The 24900-nt window shown below is 47.5% G+C and overlaps 1 protein-coding gene across 1 annotated transcript in view; it reads left to right on the forward strand.

Annotated features, from left to right (window-relative positions):
• Positions 1–24900, forward strand: part of DNAH12 (dynein axonemal heavy chain 12) — a 1534490-nt gene that overhangs the window by 1401233 nt on the left and 108357 nt on the right. The window contains exon 70 of the mRNA XM_078661571.1: positions 12579–12783. Within this exon, the coding sequence (XP_078517697.1) occupies positions 12579–12783 (205 nt within the window). The remainder of the gene's footprint in view (positions 1–12578; positions 12784–24900) is intronic.

The raw sequence follows: 24900 nt of genomic DNA on the forward strand, positions 1-24900 counted from the left end.
CTCTGTTGCCTCTTTCTTCACCTCTGTTGGTTCATTCTGCACTGCTCTTGCGTCGTTCTGCACCTCTTTTGCAAATGTATGCACCCCTCCTTCCTCTTTCAGTATCCCTCTTGCCTCTTGGTGCACCTCTCCATCTTTCTGCACCCCTTTTGCCTCTTTCTGCACCTCTATTGATTGATTCTGCACCCCCTTCCATCTTTCTTGCCCCTGTCTGCACACCTGTTCCCTCTTTCTGTACTTCGCTTGCCTCTTTCTGCACCCTTCTAACCTCTTTCTGCACCCCTGTTGGTTCTTTCTGCACTTCTCTTGCTTATTTCTGTACCCCTCTTGCTTCTTTCTGCACCCATCTTGCCTCTTTAGGGAACCCTCCTCCTTCTTTCTGTACCTCTCTTGCCTCTTGCCTGTACCTCGCTTGCCTCCTTCTGCACTTCTCTTGCCTCTTTCTGCACGTCTCTTGCCTCTTTCTGCGCCTCTGTTGCTTCTTTCTGCACTTCTCTTGCCACTTTGTGTACCCCTCTTGCTTCTTTCTGCACCCCTGTTGCCTCTTTCTGCACTCGCCTTCCCTCTTTATGTACCTCTCTTGCCTCTTTCTGCACTTCTCTTGCCTCTTTCTGTACTTCTCTTGCTTCTTTCTGTACCTCTCTTGCTGCTTTCTGCACCCTTCCTCCCTTTTTCTGTACCCTTCTTCCCTTTTTCTGCCCATCTCGCCCCTCTTTCTATACCTCTCTTGCTTCTTTCTGTACCTCACCTGCTTCTTTCTGCATCTCTCTTGCTTCTGTCTGTACTTCTCTTGCCTTTTTCTGTACCCCCTTTCCTTTTTCTGTACCCCCTTTCCTTTTTCTGCACCTCTCTTCCCTTTTTCTGTACCCCTCTTCCCTCTTTCTGCACCTCTCTTGCATCTTTGTTCACCTCTCGTGCTTCTTTCTGCACCTCTCCTGCCTGTTTCTGTACCTCTCTACCCTCTTTCTGGAACTCTTGCCTCTTTCTGCACCTCTATTGCTTCTTTCTGCAACTCTATTGCTTCTTTCTGCACTTCTCTTGCCTCTTTCTGCACCCTTCTTGTCTCTTTCATCACCTCTGTTGCTTCTTACTGCACTTCTCTTCCTTCTTTCTGCAACCCTCTTGCCTCTTTCTATACCCCTCTTGCCTCTTTGTGTACCTCTCCCACCTCTTTCTGCACCTCTTACATCTTTCTACACCTCTGTTGGTTCCTTCTGCACTGCTCTTGCTTCTTTCAGCACCTCTCTTGCAAATGTGTGTATCCCTCTTGCCTCTTTTTGCACCACTGTTCCCTATTTCTGGACCTTTCCTGCCTATTTGGCACCTCTCATGCCTCTTTCTGCACCTCTGTTGCTTCTGCCTGCATTTCTCTTGCCTCTTTCTGCACCCCTCTTGCCTCTTTCAGCACCTCAGTTGCTTCTCTCTACACTTCTCTTGCTTCTTTATGCACCTCTCTTGTTTCTTTCTGCAACTCTCTTTCTACCCTCTGTTGCTTCTTTCAGAACTTCTGTTGCCACTTTCTGCACTTCTCTTGCCTGTTTCTGCACCTCACTTGCTTCTTTCTGCACCCCTCTTACCTCTTTCTTCACCCCTCTCCCCCCTTTCTGTACCTCTCTGACCTGTTTTTGTAGCCCTGTTCCCTCTTTCTGCACCTCTCCTGCCTGTTTCGGCACCTCTGTTGCCTCTTTCTGCACTTCTTTTGCCTCTTCTTTCGGCACATCTGTTGCTTCTTTCTGCGCTTCTCTTGCCTCTTTCTGCACCCCTTCCCTCTTTCTGCACCTCTATTGCTTCTCTCTGCATTCTGTTGCTTCTACCTGTTTGTACACAAATATACAGAGTATGCTGTTTGAAACAGGTATTCAAGTAGTTGTATGTTTATTTTTATGTAACATGTCACTAGGTAAAACTAGACACACACACATGCATACCTTCACAAACTTGGTCAGACTTACAACAGTGATATGCTTAGGATTGCTGTTTTATATTTGGTAGGCGTAACATTCTGAGCACTCAATTAATAGTGAACCTTCAAGAGAAAAGTGAGTTTTAAGACATCTTGGGAGAATCATTAGTGATTAAGCTATTTTGTATGAATCTGTGGTAAGGTACACTCGAAGTAGGCCATTTCTGCACCTCTCTTGCCTCTTTCTGCACTTCTCTTGCCTCTTTCTGCACTTCTCTTGCCTCTTTCTGCGCCTCTGTTGCCTCTTTCTTCACCTCTGTTGGTTCATTCTGCACTGCTCTTGCGTTGTTCTGCACCTCATTTACAAATGTATGCACCCCTCCTTCCTCTTTCAGTATCCCTCTTGCCTCTTGGTGCACCTCTCCTATATCTTTCTGCACTCCTTTTGCCTCTTTCTGCACCTCTATTGATTGATTCTGCACCTCCTTCCATCTTTCTTGCCTCTGTCTGCACACCTGTTCCCTCTTTCTGTACTTCGCTTGCCTCTTTCTGCACCCTTCTAACCTCTTTCTGCACCCCTGTTGGTTCTTTCTGCACTTCTCTTGCTTATTTCTGTACCTCTCTTGCTTCTTTCTGCACCCATCTTGCCTCTTTAGGCAACCCTCCTCCTTCTTTCTGTACCCCTCTTGCCTCTTTCCTGTACCTCGCTTGCCTCCTTCTGCACTTCTCTTGCCTCTTTCTGCACTTCTCTTGCCTCTTTCTGCGCCTCTGTTGCTTCTTTCTGCACTTCTCTTGCCACTTTGTGTACCCCTCTTGCTTCTTTCTGCACCCCTGTTGCCTCTTTCTGCACTCGCCTTCCCTCTTTATGTACCTCTCTTGCCTCTTTCTACACTTCTCTTGCCTCTTTCTGTACTTCTCTTGCTTCTTTCTGCACCTCTCTTGCTTCTTTCTGCACCCTTCTTCCCTTTTTCTGCACATCTCGCCCCTCTTTCTATACCTCTCTTGCTTCTTTCTGTACCTCACCTGCTTCTTTCTGTACCTCTGTTGCCTCTTTCTGCACTTCTTTTGCCTCCTCTTTCGGCACATCTGTTGCTTCTTTCTGCGCTTCTCTTGCCTCTTTCTGCACCCCTTCCCTCTTTCTGCACCTCTATTGCTTCTCTCTGCATTCTGTTGCTTCTACCTGTTTGTACACAAATATACAGAGTATGCTGTTTGAAACACAGGTATTTAAGTAGTTGTATGGTTATTTGTATGTAAGATGTCACTAGGTAAAACTAGACACACACACATGCATACCTTCACAAACTTGGTCAGACTTACAACAGTGATATGCTTAGGATTGCTGTTTTATATTTGGTAGGCGTAACATTCTGAGCACTCAATTAATAGTGAACCTTCAAGAGAAAAGTGAGTTTTAAGACATCTTGGGAGAATCATTAGTGATTAAGCTATTTTGTATGAGTCTGTGGTAAGGTACACTTGAAGTAGGCCATTTCTGCACCTCTCTTGCCTCTTTCTGCACTTCTCCTGCCTCTTTCTGCACTTCTCTTGCCTCTTTCTGCGCCTCTGTTGCCTCTTTCTTCACCTCTGTTGGTTCATTCTCCACTGCTCTTGTGTCGTTCTGCACCTCTTTTGCAAATGTATGCACCCCTCCTTCCTCTTTCAGTATCCCTCTTGCCTCTTGGTGCACCTCTCCTACATCTTTCTGCACTCCTTTTGCCTCTTTCTGCACCTCTATTGATTGCTTCTGCACCCCCTTACATCTTTCTTGCCTCTGTCTGCACACCTGTTCCCTCTTTCTGTACTTCGCTTGCCTCTTTCTGCACCCTTCTAACCTCTTTCTGCACCCCTGTTAGTTCTGTCTGCGCTTCTCTTGCTTATTTCTGTACCTCTCTTGCTTATTTCTGCACCCATCTTGCCTCTTTAGGCAACCCTCCTCCTTCTTTCTGTACCTCTCTTGCCTCTTTCCTGTACCTCGCTTGCCTCCTTCTGTACTGCTCTTGCCTCTTTCTGCACTTCTCTTGCCTCTTTCTGCGCCTCTGTTGCTTCTTTCTGCACTTCTCTTGCCACTTTGTGTACCCCTCTTGCTTCTTTCTGCACCCCTGTTGCCTCTTTCTGCACTCGCCTTCCCTCTTTATGTACCTCTCTTGCCTCTTTCTGCACTTCTCTTGCCTCTTTCTGTACTTCTCTTGCTTCTTTCTGCACCTCTCTTGCTTCTTTCTGCACCCTTCTTCCCTTTTTCTGCACATCTTGCCCCTCTTTCTATACCTCTCTTGCTTCTTTCTGTACCGCACCTGCTTCTTTCTGCATCTCTCTTGCTTCTTTCTGTACTTCTCTTGCCTTTTTCTGTACCCCCTTTCCTTTTTCTGTACCCTCTTTCCTTTTTCTGCACCCCTCTTTCCTTTTTCTGCACCCCTCTTTGCTTTTTCTGTACCCCTCTTCCCTCTTTCTGCACCTCACTTGCATCTTTGTTCACCTCTCATGCTTCTTTCTGCACCTCTCCTGCCTGTTTCTGCACCTCTCCTGCCTGTTTCTGTACCTCTCTTGCCTCTTTCTGAATCCCTTTTACCTCTTTCTGCACATCTCTTGCCATTTTCTGTACCTCTCTTGCCTCTTTCTGCACCTCTCTACCCTCTTTCTGGACCTCTTGCCTCTTTCTGCACCTCTATTGCTTCTTTCTGCAACTCTATTGCTTCTTTCTGCACTTCTCTTGCCTCTTTCTGCACCCTTCTTGTCTCTTTCATCACCTCTGTTGCTTCTTACTGCACTTCTCTTCCTTCTTTCTGCAACCCTCTTGCCTCTTTCTATACCCCTCTTGCCTCTTTGTGTACCTCTCCTACCTCTTTCTGCACCTCTCTTACCTCTTTCTACACCTCTGTTGGTTCCTTCTGCACTGCTCTTGCTTCTTTCAGCACCTCTCTTGCAAATGTGTGTATCCCTCTTGCCTCTTTTTGCACCCCTGTTCCCTATTTCTGGACCTTTCCTGCCTATTTGGCACCTCTCATGCCTCTTTCTGCACCTCTGTTGCTTCTGCCTGCATTTCTCTTGCCTCTTTCTGCACCCCCTCTTGCCTCTTTCAGCACCTCAGTTGCTTCTCTCTGCACTTCTCTTGCTTCTTTATGCACCTCTCTTGTTTCTTTCTGCAACTCTCTTTCTACCCTCTGTTGCTTCTTTCAGAACTTCTGTTGCCACTTTCTGCACTTCTCTTGCCTGTTTCTGCACCTCACTTGCTTCTTTCTGCACCCCTCTTACCTCTTTCTTCACCCCTCTTCCCCCTTTCTGTACCTCTCTGACCTGTTTTTGTAGCCCTGTTCCCTCTTTCTGCACCTCTCCTGCCTGTTTCGGCACCTCTGTTGCCTCTTTCTGCACTTCTTTTGCCTCTTCTTTCGGCACATCTGTTGCTTCTTTCTGCGCTTCTCTTGCCTCTTTCTACACCCCTTCCCTCTTTCTGCACCTCTATTGCTTCTCTCTGCATTCTGTTGCTTCTACCTGTTTGTACACAAATATACAGAGTATGCTGTTTGAAACACAGGTATTCAAGTAGTTGTATGTTTATTTTTATGTAACATGTCACTAGGTAAAACTAGACACACACACATGCATACCTTCACGAACTTGGTCAGACTTACAACAGTGATATGCTTAGGATTGCTGTTTTATATTTGGTAGGCGTAACATTCTGAGCACTCAATTAATAGTGAACCTTCAAGAGAAAAGTGAGTTTTAAGACATCTTGGGAGAATCATTAGTGATTAAGCTATTTTGTATGAGTCTGTGGTAAGGTACACGCGAAGTAGGCCATTTCTGCACCTCTGTTGCTTCTTTCAGCACTTCTCTTGCTACTTTCTCTACCTTTCTTCCTCTTTTTGGACTGCTATTTCCTCTTTCTGTATTTTTCCTGATTCTTTCTGCACCTTTCTTACTCTTTCTGCACCTCTCTTCCCTCTTTCTGCACTTCTCTTGCTTTTTTCTGTGCCTTTCTACGTCTTTCTGTACATGTTCTACTTATGTAGGCATAGTTAGAAATTAGCATATAAAAAACCTTAGAAATTCACTGAAAAAAACACAGGTTTCAGGGACATTATAGTTAGAGATTAGCAATTAAAAAACCTTAGAAATTCACTGAAAAAACAGATTTCAGGGATGTTATAGTTTGGAATTGGCATTAAAGAAACCTTAGAATGTCACTGAAAAAACCACAGGTTTCAGGGACGTTATAGTTAGTCGGACATAACACTCGTACAAAACCTGAGAAATTCGGCCGTTATAGTTAGTTGAGATAACTCTAACTGACGTCCCCGCAATGCACTGCTGATGACCTCACATATTATATCACCATTGACATGGTCAGTTATATCACTGATGACATCAATGATGACATCTGAAATGACATCACTGATGAAATTACTGATGACATCTTCCACATGATAATCTGATGCACCTCCTCACACTCTTAATATAACCTTTCATACACCCACTCTAAAATACAGACTACCATTTTTGAAACCATAGACACACCAATACCAGTTACTACATACCCACTCACTGATTTCTAGTTTACACACACATCCACTCATTCACCCATACAGTCACTCATACATGCAGTCACTCATCAATACAGCAGTGTCATATGCACTCATAAACCTATACAGACACTCACACACCTTGATTAACCCATGGAGCTACTCACACACCTAGTCAGTCATGCAAAGAATCAATCACACTCCCATTTCCTCACATATACATTTATACTCACACCACCTCACTTATTCATACAGATACTAACACATACTTACTCTCTTATACAATCACTGACACAAGCACACACTCATCCATTCAGCCACTCTCACAATCACTCACTCTCACATATAGTCATTTATATAGTCCAATACTAACATATACTGCCTTTCACATATGTAGTTACTCACACATGTACTACTGAGACATCCATTGACTCACCAACACACCCATTATTTTTTGATTAAATATCGTTATTGCGCTTTTCTTATTTTTTCTTTTCTTACATTAAATGACGAGACTCACCAACACACCCATACACACACTCACCCACCCATACAGCCCTTCACAGATGCACTCTTGAACCCATACACCCAGTAAATCTCCCACTCAGACAACCAATCAATAACCCATATAGACACTCATGTAGCTACTCACCAACCCATGCAGCCGCTTACACACCAACTGAAAAACTGATACAGACATTCACACTGTTTAGTCACTAACCCATGCCTTCAGTAAGACACCTTTAATCACTCACTTATAGTCCGTCACACGCCTACAAAATCATCCATACAGACACTCATACATACACCCACTCATTCTTCAATACACCTTGGTGTGTGTGTATATATATATATATATATATATATATATATATATATATATATATATGATATTTAAACTTTTCAGAAACACTCAGTCACTGGATAATGTCATCAGTGATTTCATTTGAGATGTCATCAGTGATGTCACTGACCATGTCATGAGTGATGTAATATGTGACGTCATCAGCAGTGCATTGCGGGGAGCGAGTTATAGTTACCTCAACTAACTATAACGGTTGAATTTCTCTAATTTGATACGAGTGAAATGTCTGACTAACTATAATGTCCCTGAAACCTGTGGTTTTTTCAGTGTATATATATATATATATATATATTTGCATAAGGGCAGGGGAAAACAGATGGGCAGTCTGTTTTCCATACCTATTAGCACTTGCCACTTTTAATTTGAGGGAGGAAACGGTAGCACAACATCTGATCAAGGCCTCTAGGGACAGAAACGCGTCGTGGCGACACAGCACAACAAAAAATAAAGAAATTACCTGCACAAAATAAGAGGAGTCTGTTCCTTTTTCTGGTTCCGGGGGCAAGGGATCATTGGAGAAAAGGAGTGTTGGATATATATATATATATATATATATATATATATATATATATATATATATATATATATATATATATATACAGTATGAGTTAGATAGGTAGGTTTGGGCATTGTTCATTATTTATGGCAGATTCACATCTGGATAATTGGCATTTTTTTGTCTCTAGGGGTTTTATGCGTTGTGGGACCTTAGTAGTGGTAATTAATATCTAATGGCATTTTGAGCAGTTTTTGTTCTTGGGTTGGTCTTTCCGACTTTCCGATGAATGCGTTTATTTATCTAAGCTCTATGTGGATAAGTTCTGGATCCTCTTTTTTCTGGGGTTTTTAGGACAGGATTTTTTTAATACTTCCTTACTGGTGTAGGGAATTGTAGTTTACATGGTATTCATTGTTGCCCTTGGTCCTTCTAGTCCATAGGCTAATTTCACTCTTTAGGGGTCATGTAATACTATCCTACTATTGCTGTTGTCTTCTGACCTAGTGTTATTCAGTTGTCCTTTGAACATGGAGTTTCCCATTCGTTTAGGATTGTTTTTTATTTACATTGCCTGTGGTCCTTGCCACATTTTTTATATGGAGCTCATGCTCTTTTTCATCTAATTCCAACTTACGTCTGGTCTATTGTTAATTTCAACCAGCTAGTTCTTTCTAAGAACTTTTGTAGGATTACTGCGTAGACCCTCCTCCTGGTGGGGATCTATGGTATTTAATTCAACATTTGGGAATCTGCGACTATATGTCTCTATTAAATGAACAAGTTACTTACCTTCAGTAATACATTATCTGGTAGAGACATAGTCTAGCCGCAGGTTCCTGAACACCCTACCCATCCTCCCCACTTCTGCGAACGATTTGTAGTGTAAGAGGTATTTCCTTTTACAAGCCCAGTTTATGCATCGGGGGCAGTGTTTCAAATAGCTATGTGCTTTGTCGAACCATTTAATCTTTCCTTATCGACCTAGTCTGGGTGTAAGGGTTTCACGCTTTTTTAACACTGGTTTTATACAACAGTGATCGGTCTTTGATGTAGTTGTGTGATTCAACAAACCATTTGGTCTTACCTTGTAGGTCTTGACTTGGTATTGCCATACCATTCATGTCTGTTTTCTAGGTATTGTTTCAAAGATACAGTGATCTTTTTTAGCACACTGTTTCCACAGCCAGTTTCCATAGTGGCTCGGAGTCGTGGTGCGGAAGGTTTCACAGAAGAAACTGACTTTCGTGTGCCGGAGGGGACTTATATGACTCCCCTGATGTCACAACCTAAGTCGATGTCATCACAGAGTCGTACAATGCCGTCCCTCGGCATGCAGAGGAACTGCTGAAACATTTCCAGATCCAGTCTGACGCCTGGGAAAATTCAAAAGTTAAGGCATTTGGGACTAGACTATATCTCTACCAGATAATATGTTACCGAAGGTAAGTAACTTGTTCATCAGATAGAGACATCTAACCGCAGATTCCTTAACTTTTTAATTCTCTCCAGGCATCAGACTGGATCCTGAACTTTTTCAGCAGTACCTCTGCGTGCAGGGGGACAGCATCGTACGACTCTGTGAGGAGGTTGACTCCGGTTGGGATGTCGGTGGAGTCTTATAAGTCCCCTCCGGCTAGCAGACATCAGTTTCTTCTTTTCCGCGTTGTAATGCAGATCCAGAGAAGCGGGTCCTCAGGCCGTTTTCTGGCCTACTTCGACAGTTTTTGTCGGTTGGAAACAGTGTGCTTTTTCTCATTTCAGCCTTGTGGGTCTTGTACTCAACGGATGTTCGTTTCAGACCTGCATTCCATTTGTATGTGTTGTTTAGGGGAACACCATGACTGAAGATTGCAGCTCCTGCCAGAAGCTGAAGCTGAAGTCACTCCAAGAACACCGCATGAAACTACTGGCAGCGCAGCTGTCGCGGTCCGCAGAGACTTCATATCGGCTTTCATGTGGCTTGGAAGGTTTCACAGAAGATGTCCGCGCACTGGGGGGGGGACTTATATAACTCCACTGACGTCACAACCAGAGTCAACGTCATCATGGGGTCATACAATGCCATCCCCCCGCATGCAAATGTACTAATGAAAAATTAACGGATCCAGTCTGACTCCTGGAGAGAATTCAAAAGTTAAGGAGTCTGCAGCTAGACTATGTCTCTGTCAGATAATGCGTTACCAAAGGTAAGTAACTTGTTAATTAACCCGTTGACCGTGGCGCGAATTCCTCCGCAGTGTGGGTGAATTATGACTGGGCGTGGTTTGGACGGCCCCCGGCCGTCCTCCACACACGCCCACTGTGACGTCAGACGGCCCGGGGCCGGCCGACGCACGCAAAGGCTTGAGGGGACTATCATCTCAAGAGTACAGGGAGAACAGACTAATAGAGGCTCTCCCCCAATCATACTAAAAATCAATTATAGGCCCCACAAACAGTGTAAAAAATGGAAATAAAGGGAAACCTAAGCACAAAAGAAAAATAGCAGTGGTGGAAGAGTTGCACTGATGGTCAGGCAATTATAACTTCACACAAGGCCTGAATCTTTGACTCTGACAGAGGATCACAATTCTTTTGGCCTGATTACAATGGGGCTGCAAAATGTAGGTGCAAATTGTGTAACTACCAATTAGGGTTAGGATGAGGTAGGTTATTTGGCGGGTGCTTCCTAATTGGGCGATTCCTAATTGGGTGATTCCTAATCACATTTTACTGCCTACTTTAAATAGGTGGTAAGCCAAGCGCAAATGGGAAGGGATTCCTTTACCCTTTGGGAATGGAAATAAAAAGTTTTTTAAGAGCAGGCAGTGTTCCCACGAACCACTGCCTACTCTTAAAAAATGAAACAAACATTTCATTTTTCTTTTTGGAATGGGCTGCATTTAAAAAAAAAAGTTTCTTTATTTAAATGAAAACACTGACATGGTGGTCTGCTGCCCCCAGAAGGCCACCATCCCTGTATTTTCAGCAATTCCCAATGGATCGCTAATTGCAACTAACCTCATGAATATTAATGAAGAAGGTCGATTGTGACCCCCATTGGGAATTACTAAATGTGTCTGAAACACATTACTACATCACATTTTGTGACTGTCCTATTTGCAAGTCGCATAAAGTCACAATTAGGAACTCGCAAAATGCTTTAGTCATGCATGTCATGTGGCCCTCTAACTCTAGCTCCTACTTTGTTCTCTTGGAAGTTCTGCCAAAGATTGTCATGGACTATGGGGCATGGATTTTGATGTACTCTTTTATATTTTGCCTCTTATCGCAAAGGTATTGTTTTTTCAAATGAGTTCAAAGGAAAGGGTTAATTGACCATTATTTTCCGTTTTATATATAACACAGCTTTTGCTGAGGTAACTTTGTAAAACAATTATCACAACCAGCGAAAACACACCCTCCATTTTCTTCATCACTGCTAACAAATGTATTCCCAATCCTTGGGTAATGGAAAATTAGCCTGTTCTGGAAATCCGGTAATGTAACAGAGTGCTAAAGAAAAGTTGAGTCACACCCAGGTTTTTCAACTTAGACTCTCATTACTATTGGCACAGGAATTAGTCCAGCCCTTGAGTTGAGGGGTACCTGTTACTTAGAGGCCAAGGAAAATGTTGGTCATTAAGAGTTGAACACTGTGGGTCCACTAAAAAATTAGGAATCACTAGGGAAATCTGTAATTCCGTAACCCATTTCTCTGATAACTCCTCATTTTGCCTCCAAGATTTCCTTGAACATTTCAGCTGCTTTCAGCAGCAGAAATATCAGAGTGAAAGTAAACAGATCTGCAGCATTTCCATAATTGCAGTGGGGCCAATAAGTACTGCTACCAACTCCATTGAAATGTAGTGGTCTCACTTGATGAGGGCCCTAGAGGGAAGATATCAAATCAGTGTGCTCTCAACCTGAAAAGGGCATATTTACACAGTGCAATAAAATAATGTCAAGAACAGTGTGTGAGGGTTGTAGTTGGAAAAGCAAATGACTAATCAAAAATTCCTACCTTTGCTCTAAGCAAACCTCAAAAGTGACTGCATACAACAGAAAACTAGAATTTAAGGTTTTTCTCCAATGTGGATGGCGTATTCATCAAACCTGCAAGTCAAGGAACATAAGGACAGAGCCCAGTGACTCCCACACTGGTAAATATCAGTGAGCAAAAATATATTCAAATGTAGAGAATGAATTTAAGCAAGTCGTAAGACCTCTTTAGAAACCTTTTCCTAAAGATAAGAGATTCTACATTATTAAGGAGATGGTGATTCCAGATTTGGTTACCATTACATGCTCATAATACATACATTAGTAGGCTCTTGGTCCCATGAATGCTCACATAGCTATCACTATTCCGCACCGCAGGGTGATGTCCTCGTTTTGCAAGCTTAATTGCAATTGCACAGGCAAGCTTACTTGCAATTGCAATAAAGTAAACAGTAGTAAACAAATTCTAAAGCAAAGTGCTACAGCAAACTCATGGATTTCTCTAAACAAGAAAAAGTGAGTCACATTACCCATGACTTTCCTGGGTAAAAGAGCAACAAATGAAGCTGGTGGTGATTTACCTTTTTCTAGGGATTCACGGAAATGCTTCCATTTGATTTTACATAGCACCATTTTTGTTTTGTCCCTACTTGGTGAGTGAATGGCTATTATGTAAGGAGTGTCTCCGAATATTTTGTGTGTGTGGTTTGTGAACATACTAATGAATTTGTTTTTGCTGTGTTCTTGATGTTCCTGGTGTACTTCATTCTGGGTTTGCACTAATATGGATGTTGTTGTTATTTCCAGTCTATTAAGAACCATACGCAGCACACTCCAGAACCTTCAAAAGGCAATTAAAGGACTGGTTGTTATGGACTCTGAGCTGGAAGCCATTTCTGGAAGTTTACTTGTTGGGAAGTTTCCAGAGAACTGGGCCAAACGGTCCTATCCAAGTCTTAAACCATTGGGAAGCTATGTCACAGATTTTCTTGCAAGGCTCAAATTTTTACAGGTATGTCAAAATATCGTACATATTCATATGTGATGACCGTATGTTTTTCACACTTCCTCCAATGTTTTTACAGGTAAATACTACATAAAATAAACTGCATGTAAGAGGGGTTATCAAAGATGTAAACAAAATGACATTGTTTGTGGTGTTACACAACTCAACATGTCTTTTGAAAATTGATATATAATCCATGTGAATAAGAGAAGTGAATATTATTGTGTGAGTCATGATTTAAAGTTTCACCCATAGTATTGCTTTCAAATTCTCTCTCAGAAATGTACCTGTTTTCCTTTAGGGGTCATTTCAAAGGATGGTTCATTAAATATGTACACATCATAGGCTCATTATTCTCAAGTCTCCTCCCTTCCCACAAGTTTAACCATCTACCCTGACAGAGCGTCACCATTTCCAAGTCTTACCTATCTTTTGAAAAAAATGTCAACCTTCTCCACTCCTCTAACACCCGTCACACTCTGGTATTCGCTAAAGTCATTTCTGTGTGCTGGTTGAGCACTGACCTGCTGCACTGCTCCCACAAATGAAAGAACAATACCTGTCAGTGCCTAGCTCACATTCAAATCTTTATCCTACTCGCCTAAATCGCTGTGCGAATACCACAGCACATCTCAAAGGATACTGTACTTTTCTTTTTTATGTTTTACTAGTCTGGTTGAAATTTGGTACCACAAGTACCACTGAGCCCTAGTTCTGTCTCAGAATGCACCTGATGATCACACGATTTTTCCATGTCAAATCACTATCTTGTTCTTTCAGGCTTGGGAACTACTCTCCCAGAACATTTCTCATCCCAGTTGGCTCTTTATTAAACCCTGCTTCCAGCAGACCATGATGTTGCATTATTCTGGACATGGCCTATTTAGAAAGATTGCATTGTTGTTGAATGCTAGAAGAGGTAAAAATTAAAAATCCATTTGTAAAGGAAGAGTATCAAGGTTCCTTTTCCTGGGGGGGGGGGCGTGGCCAGCAGCATGGCCGACTAGACGTGCCTGCATAGAGCTCCGGCCGAGCCTGCACTTAATCCGACGTACAATATCCCCCAAGTCCCAGAAACGCCGTCCAACAGTGCGGTACTGGAGCCCACTCACCTACTACGAGCAGCGGTGGTCCTGAAACGGAGTCTGCCTCGTCTAGCTCCGGTGTATGGAGCGGACTCCTCTGTTTCCCGGAGACCGAGATGGCGGCCTAGGCACCTGGGGAGAACGGCGCGAGCCGAGAGCCGGCGGTCCAGCGGATTCGTCTCGCGGGCCGATGGAGGCTTGACCGGGTGAACATCAGCCGGGCGGACGGTCGCTAGCCGCCTCCGCCGGACAGCGGGAGCGGGAGCGGGACAGGATGACCGCAGAACACCTACCCAAGATGGCGGCCACCATGGTGAAAATGTGCTGACTGAGGCGTGTTCCCCACGTTGATCCCATCGCCGTGCAGCAGCTGCGACCGGGTACAGGGACAGAGCGGCGGCGAGCCAGATACAGAGGTGAGGAGATCCGCCTATGTCTGGCACCTGACCCGGGGACCGATCACGGAAGCGGCGCCCGCCTTCACCAATATGGCGGCCGCGCGCTGAAAGACAAAGGCGAGACGGCTCTCCAGCCGCGGAAGACCACCGAGGCCTGCCTGGAGGGGGAAGGCTTGCTTGTGCTGCCCCGGAAACCCTGTGGCCCATCCCAGATCGGGAGTGCCTGGATGGCGCCGCGACCCCCCTGCCGCCAACACTGCACCGCTTGAGCCTACATCGGGGGTAACAACACAGAGGCGGTGGGAGTCCCGGGGGGGGGCCGCACACGAGGCGCAGGCTAAGGAGTGCCCCCCTGGCATCCCAGGACTAGAGAGTGGAGGCGACGGGCCCCCTTCGGTAATCACCCCAGCCCCGAAGGTGAGCCCAGATCGGCCTGGCACCGGGAGAGAGGGTACACACCGGAGGTGCCACACCAGCGTGGAGGCCACACAGTAAGACACGCCGAGGGGACAGGCGATCGCTCCATACAGGAACTCGGGGGCCCATTGGGAGTTAGTGGACCAGGCCCTGTAGTCCTGAAGCCGGAGACCCCGTGCGGGAAAAAGGAGCGGCTGACCGACACCTCGACTCCCCCAACCACAGAGTTCTGTTGCCGGTGCCTATGCCCTGAGACCCGGGCTGGGGGGAGAGAAGGCTCCTCAAGAGACACGATAAGGGGACCACTGCCCGGCTACCGCACCCGAGACGGGAGGTGTGCATGGACATAGAGTCTCTGGGGAGGCTGCCTGAGGGAACTGACCGGTCGGGGCGCCCTGTAGCCCTGCCTCGGCCTCAGACACACGACCGACCACAGGGGTAGCACTGCGAAGCGGGGATCTGGCCCAGAGGCGTCCGGCCTCCAGACGACGCAGATATAGGCAAGAGGGAGACAATGCCCAAACCGGCGAGCAAGGGCCCAATGGACAATTTCGCGGCAACGCGACCTACGGCGGACCCACAACCCACGCACTCTGGCGCACGCAATGACACGAACATGCTATTAGAGGCCATACAGGCGTCGAGAACGGACATCCAAGCCTCCCGAGCGGCCCTGGAAACCAAGATAGGGGAGGTAGGGTCCGAGGTGACACTGCTGCGCCAGGACTTTCGAAACTTGACAGACAGGGTCACTGTGGCCGAGTCGAGGTTGACGGACACTGAGAAGTCGGTTTCTGAACTAAAGAAGGACATGGCGGAGCTCCAGGCCTCCCACCGCCAACTCCTATGGAAGGTGGACGACGCTGAAAATAGGTCATGGCGGAACAACCTACGCTTTGTGGGCTTTAGAGAAGGGATTGAGGAAAGGAGCATGACCGCCTTTCTCCTCGACTGGCTCAAAAAGACCTTTCCGACGGCACGATTCTCCTCGTGCTTTATCATAGAGAGGGCGCACAGGGCGCTTCTGGCCAAGCCACCGGAGGGCGCGAGACCACGACCGGTCATAGCGCGATTCCTGAACTTCGCAGATCGGGATCTGATCCTACGAGAAGCCAGGGCAATGGGCGAGATCCGTTTCGAGAATACCACCATTATGATTTTCCCGGACTACAGTCAGGAGGTCTCGAAACAGCGCCGCTCCTTCGACGCCGTAAAAGCAAAACTGAGATCCCTCAGCATTCAGTATATGCTCCTCTTCCCGGCCAAGCTCAAGGTCATCTATCAGGGCAAAGCCATCTTCTTCCCACACCCGGACGACGCATGGCAGTGGCTTGAAGAGCGCCCTATCCTGACCAGTAGAGAGGCGGCGGGCCGGGCGGCGCTAGACCGGTCACTTCGGGAACGACCGGTGTGGGAGAGGCCGAAGCCGCAGCGTCGAAGACTGAGGAGGACGCAGAACATGTCACAGGGGACTCCATACAGGACGAGGAACTTACAGAACGGGAGAAGAGGCAGATCGGCGTCGCCGGGTACCGATTCAGTGGCGGGCTCGAGAATGAATGGCCTAAGAAATGGAATCCGCTCAGAAGAAGAAGATGTGGAGGAATCGGAAGGCCGAGCATCCGGGGAGGAGGAGGAAGATGCAAGGAGTGACTCGTTGCACCCTCTGGCTAAAGAAATCCAGCAGCTGGAACAAAACTCTACAGGCCGTGAGGGACAAGTGGACACACAAGACTCACATTCGTGAACTGTGGTATACTGGGAATGGGAAAATGATGGCGGCTCGGCAACGCGGAGCAAGCAAGTTGGCACACCCCCACTACTGTTTTTTGTGCTCTTAACACTGGTTGCTGTTGATTGAGGGTGGGATGTGTGGGAGGGCGACAGGCCTTCTCCCACGGATAGTTGAGACCCGGATTGGGATGCAACTGGAAGGGGAGGGAGGTGGGGAGGGGGGTGCGGGAAGGGGTTTGGTTACAGTTTACCCCATGTTGGGGTGTTGGGATGTTGGGAAGGGAGGGAGACAGGTGTGCATGCAGCAGCAACTTCGGGAAAGTTTACCCTTGCTACCATCCCGGCCCTGCGGCCCGGTACTGGACAGTCCTCAGGTGATACAATGGCAAGTACACTAGCTACACCACACGGTGAAGGCGCCGGGGTTAAGGCGCTAACCTGGAACGTGAACGGTCTGGGGTCCAAAATTAAGAGGAGCCTGGTTACTGCATATATTAAGCGTGTAGCACCTGACATCGTTTTCCTGCAGGAAACACATTTGAGGGGGAACCGCTGTGCTTTTTTAGCGCGCGGGCAGTACATAGTTCTGGCACACGCGGGGTACACCATGGACTCACGGGGCACGGCAATACTAGTTAGGAAAACAGCACCCTTCACAGTCACACGTACATGGTTGGACCCACAGGGCTCGTTTGCCGGGGTGCAGGGGACATGGAGGAGGCGCAGGTACACTCTGTTGTCGGTTTATGCTCCACCCAAATTACAAACACGAACAATGCAGGAGATCACGACCATTCTGCTAGACACGGCGGACACGATACAGATTGTGGGGGGGGATTTCAACGACGTGATGTGCACAGTGCGCGATCGTTCTGGGAACCCCCACACAGTGGCTGCAGAGACGGCTTTGGCGCGTAGAATGGACACGATCGGTCTCACCGACGTTTGGCGGTGGCTTCATCCTACCCACGCAGCTTACTCATTCTACTCTGGGGCCCACAAGGTCTTCTCTAGGCTAGATTACATTTTCACATTGAGACAGGAACTTTCGGCGGGGGACGAGGCAGACTACAGGGCGAGGGGTATCTCGGACCATTCCCCGCTGTTCGTACACATAGGTCGGGGAAGGGGGAGAGGTCAGGCACAGTGGCATATGTCGCCATGGGATTTACAGACTCCTGAAATTCTAGGGGGCATAAGAGCGGATATCAGAGTTTTTTTGGCGGAAAACGAGGGATCGGTACAGTCCGGGGTGACACTATTGGAAGCCATGAAAACGGTGTTGAGGGACCGCTTCCAATCCAGGGTGGGGGAGGCCAGAAGGAAACGCACGGAAGCCATAGCGAAGGAGGAGGCAAACATCTTGACCCGAGAGGCTGAATATCACAGAACGAAGGAGGAGGTAGATCTCAGAATACTGCTAGACACTCAAAGGCTGTATAGAGAGCTAAGCACGGACGAGGCGCGTACACAGGCGCTGGCCACCCTACATCGCTTGTACGATGTCGGAGACAAATCTGGTAAACTCATGGCATGGCTGAGCAGGCGCGAGCAAGCTGCCAGGTGGGTGGATTGGGTTGAGCTCCCCAGTAAGGCGCGGGCGTCCACAGACGGCACTATAGCAGAGGCCTTTGCGACCTATTTCGAAGACTTCTACAGGGCGAGGGACCTAGGGGACTGCGAGGTGGTGCAGTCATTCCTGGGTAGCGTGGAAGTTCCGCAGTTGACCCCCGAAGATAGTGAGGCTTTGGAAGCCGACCTGTCCCTAGATGAAATCGCAGAGGCGATGGCTGCCCTGAAACCGGGGAAGGCTCCGGGACCAAATGGTTTCCCGGCGGAGTTCTTCAAACGAACGGGGGACCTCCTTTCGCGTCACTTGAAGTCGCTATATGCGGGCGCTTTCGCCTCGGGAGGCCTACCGCCGGACCTGGCCCTAGCTACCATAATCCCGATTCACAAAGAAGGCAAGCCCCGTGGCGACTGTTCCTCCTATCGCCCAATCTCGCTGCTAAATATTGAGACTAAAATCCTGGCCACTATTCTGGCACGACGCTTACGACAGGTAATAACGGGCCTGGTCCACCCAGACCAGTCCGGGTTCCTGCCGGACAGGGCCACCAAACTCAACCTGCGGCGCACCCACAACTGGCTCCAAGAAGTCGGTGACAGGAGTGAGCCACACTGGTTCCTCTCCTTGGACGCAGAGAAAGCGTTCGATGCGGTCCACTGGCCTTTCCTAATGGGGACCCTTGAACGGTTTGGGTTTGGGCCCACCTTCCAGCGCTGGGTGAAACTTCTATACTCGAAACCTAGGGCTAGAGTGCGAATAAATGGGCGAATGTCGAGAGAGTTCGCGATAGAGCGGGGGACGCGACAGGGGTGTCCGCTGTCCCCACTCCTTTTTACCCTCACGATCGAGATCCTTGCGATCCGTATCCGGCTTAACCGAGATGTGACTGGCTTCCACTGGGGGGAATCGGCCACTGAACAGGAGAAGATCTCCCTATACGCCGATGATGTACTGTTGTACGTGACCGACCCGGCTACGACGTTACCGGCCATATTCAGGGAACTAGACGACTTTGGGGCGGTAGCCGGACATGCTATAAACTGGCATAAGTCGGTCCTCTACGACCCACAAGGTGCCCCGCGAGGGGAGGAGCTGCCTGAGCTGCTCATCCACACCACGGAAGGCTTCCGGTACTTGGGGGTCTTTATCACCCGAGATAAGCGGCGCTCCTACACGGACAATGTCGACCGAGTTTTGGTGGCAGCAAAGGCGGAGATGGATAGGTGGAGGCCGCTCCCGCTCACCATGTTGGGCAGGGCTGCTCTATATAAAATGATCCTACTCCCGAAGTTTTTATACGCCCTGCAAAATGAGTATTATCCCCTTCCGGCTCTGACACTGTGGAAAATCCATACCGATCTCCGCTCTTTCTTGTGGCTGGGGAAGCAGTCCCGGGTGGCACTCATGACTATGCAGCGTCACCAATATAGTGGGGGTCTCTCATTGCCTAATCTGGAGGCCTATTACTGGGCGGAACACCTCACCCCGATCAAGGATTGGATACACGCCCCGGCTGACCACCCCACCTATGCACTAGAGAGATCTAAGTGGGGCAATAAGACGGTGCTCCACTTTTTATATGGGGGGAGGGGGGGGGGGCGGCAGCTTCTCCCTGCGACTAAGATTACCCTGTCGGCGTGGCGCAGAGCGTCGGTTAGAATGGGCTGGCATGAAAGGCCCACCCGCCAAACACCCTTATGGTCATGTAGGTGGCTGACTGAACTAAACAAGCTGCGTGGGTTTCAAAGGTGGGATGACATTGGCATATCCACAGTTGGGGATGTCATAGCAAAGGGAGAACTTAAAACCTTTCAGGCGCTGCAGCAGGAATTTGGACTCCAGGGAACCCAATACTACAAATACATACAGCTGCGACATGCATGGGGAGCCCAAAACATATCTCTCACTGACATTCCCCAGTTTGCACCACTTGAGGGCCGTCTACTGCAAGAACAGATACAGAGGGGGGCGGTATCCATGACTTACAAAACACTGACAAATAACATGTTGGGTGATCTACAGGCCCTCAGGGAGAGGTGGGAGGCAGACGTGGGTACGCTGGAGGACCTGGACTGGGAACTCATACTCATGCACCCCCGAGAAGTGGCCATAAAATCGAGGCTTCGCCTCATCCAGTTTAAGGTCCTTCATCGGGCATACTTTGACAGAGTGAGGCTTTTCCGGATGGGGAGGGTTACCAACACCACCTGTCTACGATGCCAGCACCTAACAGGCGACTTCTTCCACATCATTTGGGGATGCACAGTGATACAGGAATATTGGGACGAGGTTTTCAATGAATTGAGTGCGGTACTGGAGGTAGAGATACCTAAGGACCCCAAACTGGCGCTCTTGGGAATGTCCACGGAGGTGGATATCACGCGATACTTACTCATCTTTCTGCTGCTGGCCCTGGTGGTCGCAAAACGAGACATTGCAAGATTGTGGGGGGCGCCTGGGAAACCAGATCTCGAGGAATGGAGAAGAGGTCTAGATATGTATATGGCAGCTGAACGAGTTACATATAAAGCTAGAGGGTGCCCCCGCAAATTTAGAAAAATATGGGCCGAGTGGAGGCACTACCATGGGTTGGAGTAGTAGGGTGGGACCGGTGGGGGAAGTGGGCGGGTGGTAGGATGAATCACAGAGATGGTGCATATGTCGCTGATTCCAGCATTTTGTACCCTTGAAGGTTTCGGGACGGGGGGTTTGCCTATGCTCAATGTCACACAACTTAGAGGACCGAGAGAGCCGCGAGGGTCGGGGGGGGAGTGGTTGAGGAGGGTGTCATGCTGCTTGGGGGGGGGGGGGACGGGAAGGGGGGCTTCGAGGAGAGGTCTCTCAGTTACTGCCTTTACTTATAGTTGATGGGGGGGGGGGGAGTTCGGGGTGAAAATGAAAAATAAGTTCGTCAGGATGAATGCAATGTAACTGACTATTTCAAAAGTTGCGTAAAGGCGGGTAGAGCGGAATGTTGATGCTCCCCCGCGCTGTCTTGTTCCTAGTACTTATGATTCGCCTGCTGCAACAATAAAAAGAATTTATAAAAAAAAAAAAGAGTCTCGGACATCGAAGGCAGTGCGTCAACCTCCTTGAAGCGGCTGGACAGGATGGAGAAGATCCTCAAGGATGTAGCAACCAAGAATGAAGATTTAGAGGCCCGCAGCCGCCGCAACAATATCCGAATCATCGGAATTCCGGAGACGACCGCCACTGATTGTTTGGACACCTTTGTGGAGCATCTGCTGGCGGAGCTGTTCGGTAGAGAAACATTCACACAAGGCTTCGTAGTTGAGCGCGCTCATAGATCGCTGGGTCCCCGTCCTCGACCAGGCCTACCCCCTAGACCCATCATTGCCAGGCTCATTAACTTCAGGGACAGAGATGCCGCCCTCCGATCGGCCCGTGACAGGGGCAAAGTCCAGTGGCAAGGGAACAAACTGGCTTTTTCCCCTGACTTTACCATCATGGTTCAGGAGGCGAGGCGTAAATATCAGGGAGTCAAGGCAGCCTTGAAGAATTTGGGGCTCAAATACGGCATGCTGTACCCTGCGATGTTGAGGGTAGATGTAGATGGTAGAACTCGCATATTTTATACACCAACGGAGGCACAGGAATTTTGCCAGACCTACAGGAAGAATCGCTCTGGGATGACTGATGTACCACACCCCGTTTCCCAGTCTCTGGGGGGGCTCCCAGGACAGAGTAGAAAATGATTTTCGCATTGATCATAGTGTCCTGCTATGTTTAGTTTATACACACATTTTTCTCTTCAATGTGACGATATTGTAATGTTTGTTGCCCAGCCGGTGTGGCGTTGCCACGCCCTATTGTGAATACCAAGGTATCTTTGTATAATGTGTTCTCTTTGAGATGTACGCTTTTGTATCCTACTGTTATGTTGCTGATTAAATTGCACCATCATTTGGTTAGTAAAAAAAAAAAAAAAAAAAAAAAAAGGTTCCTTTTCCTGGGTCGCAGCACAAGCTGCAGTAGAAAAAAGCCCTTTATGACCTCCTGCACGGCAGTTTTAACTTAATATGGCAGGTGGGACCGCCAACTCATTGTCGGTCAGTCACCCGCCCGATATGATGGTGGTCGGAAGTCTGACCGACAGCTATCGTAATGATGGCCTAAGTGAGCACTGCATCATCCAACAACCAGATCACTCAGCCCAGCTACTACCAGCCCTGCTACCAGCTGCCACCTTCCTGTCCACATGCTCATGGCTCACGGCTCTTGACTAACGATTGCGACTCTAGCTTCATCTCTTTAGGGTTGGGGACTCAAAACCTGAGGCTTGTGGCTTGGGTTCAGGCGCGGGCTTGGATTTGGGCTTAGCCTCTCTCAGCGGCCTCACTTGGCCTCTCTCAGCGGCTCTGGGAGTACTCTGCTAGTTGTTCGCCTAACTGTCGGCTGCTGTCACTCACTGCTTGCAGGCTTGTCAGCAGTTGGTGCAGAATTTAGACCATATACACCATATTCATCAGCAGCTCTAAGGACAACTGTCACCAGCACACAGCAGGTTGATCTGTCCTCTCCTTTCACCTGTGCGGTACTTCACCAGGAGGAATTACTTAAGTTAGTAGCTTATAGTGGGCTGTGATTAGACTGTAGTTGGTCCCTGATCAAGTTGATTGGACTGCTCAGCACCTCTAAGGATAGATGAATGGATGGATGGAAGATGGAAGATGGTTGGAGAGAATCAGGTGGAAAGTATAAATTTTGGCAGGATTGTGGTTAATAGCCAACAGAGTGCAAGCTGCACCTGACTAACTCTGGCAGCTTCCGCACCCTTCGGCAGTAAACTGCAGCCCCTAGTGCTACACCTGTCTCCCTACACTCTGGCCACCTGGATTATGTAGGCCAAGGCCTGGGGATTGCAGAATAAGAGTCAGACAGCTGCTGTTAGAAGGCCAGAGGGAGAGCGCACCAGTGCACTGGCTACATGGGAGACAAGAGCAAGGGGGTACTTACCACACAGATGGCTGGTAGAACTATTCCCTCTCGTTTCTTCAACCAAGGCTAGGCTATCCCTGCTGGTCCCTCTGCTGGATGCCTGCAGGCCCTGGATCTCGTCAGCAGCCTCAGTCTCGTCCCCCGTACCAGCCTTTTTTCCTGCCAAGCTGCTTGGCCCAAAATGCCACTTTCTGTGCCCTCGGGCACAGCTCCAGGCTATGTGCTACACTTCGACTCTGGGATCCTCGTGTCATGCATTTGTGCGTAGGGCATCACAATCCGTCAAGAGTATGTAATATGAAAATAAGATACCTAATATCAGGAACAAGCTAACCCAAGAAAGTCTCATCCTTTTTTCTATTGAAGCTCTTCCTATAATGTAAAGTTTTAGTTCCTGTAAGGTAGAAGAGATTGCTGTTTTGTGACTTCGACTCAAACCTCATATTATTATGGAATGTTGAGGTAATGAGAAATCTGGCACTGCAGTACTTGCTTATCCTATCAAATGCTAAAGTTACTATGCATTTTTGTAGTCAATTGATGCAGGTTACCTATGTGAAGATTATTTGCAGCAAAGTAAATTTAATTTTATCGAATTTTCTGTGAGGGTAAGGTTTAGGTATTTTAGTCCAGCACCTGGTCCTAGAAATAAACAAATGAGTAGATAGATAGTGCAATGACTCCCCGTTTTGAAGTACTGGTGCCACGAGAATACTCAGCTTTGCAAATTGGTGTGGTTCATTGGTAAGGTTTCGGGTATTGTGCGCTAATGTTTGCACTCTTAACAGCACTTCTACCTTAATCCTTCTTAGGTAAATCATACATAGAATTAGACCCTTTACATATTTATTGATTGATATGTGTAACAAATACTTTTGCATGATTGCAATATTTTTATTCTGATTGATTCTTTCAGACATGGGCACTACAAGATTACTATGCATGTACACAACCAAAACGTCTATTCTGCACTCCTTAAAGAATTTCCAGGGTCTAGTTTCATCTCCCACCACCTGGACACCATTGACCCCAGTCTGCAGAAAGACATTACAGAACACCTCCCTTAGCTTCTTAAAATGCCTCTCTTGTACATTCTGTGCTATTCTGTAAAATTATCTTTCGGATAGATACATCTGCCGTGTGGATTCCTCACCTTGTGAATATCCCCCTTGCATCAGCAGCATTCGGAATTTTTCTTCGTAGCACGCCGGCGTGGACGACGTCGCAGGAGCACAGCATCGCGCGCGACTCCGTCTGAAGTCACCGACTCCTTATTAGACCCACGTCGGCGTGATGACGTCAGTTCCCTTTTTTCTGCGTCGTCGACGCTAACGGTTTCTGGGATCTTCTGCGATACTTAGTATCTTCTACTATTATAGTGTTACTATTTCATCTTTAATTATTCCTTCTTCATCCACACTTCCACACTGGTTGTGCATCTGCGACTGTTGGCCACTACCTTTTTGGTGTGGAGACGGGGCCTGCTGGGCGGTGACCCGATGCTGTTCCTGAAACTGGGGGTCTTCGGGCCTGTACATGGGTATGTCCCATCCACGCTCACGCGGCCTACCATTCAGCTCTTTCCGACGACTCGGCACTATACGAACTCATGCTGCTGGTCCAACTCCTTCCTGGGTGGAAGGGTTCCGGGTATACGTTTATTGTGATGTGGTCATTGGCTAGGATGGCCCTTAATGTGATACTGATAGCTTTACTGTACTAGTCTTGCACTCTACTTATCATTTTGTTGTCCTTTTTTTTTATTTTTTATTTGTTTCCTTACCAATTGGAATTGTGTAATTTTTGTTTAGGTTGCTTTATTAGAAAATGTTTTTTTCTACTGTAACAGTTTTCATGCTGCATGGTGCAACCCAGATGTCTGTCTTACGTACTCATCACTTTGCGGATTAGGCTGCATGTCAATCTTACGTACAGACTCTGTAACATGGCATTGTTTTTT

Source organism: Lissotriton helveticus, chromosome 9 (genome assembly GCF_964261635.1).
Source record: "Lissotriton helveticus chromosome 9, aLisHel1.1, whole genome shotgun sequence".
In the NCBI taxonomy this organism is placed as follows: domain Eukaryota; kingdom Metazoa; phylum Chordata; class Amphibia; order Caudata; family Salamandridae; genus Lissotriton; species Lissotriton helveticus.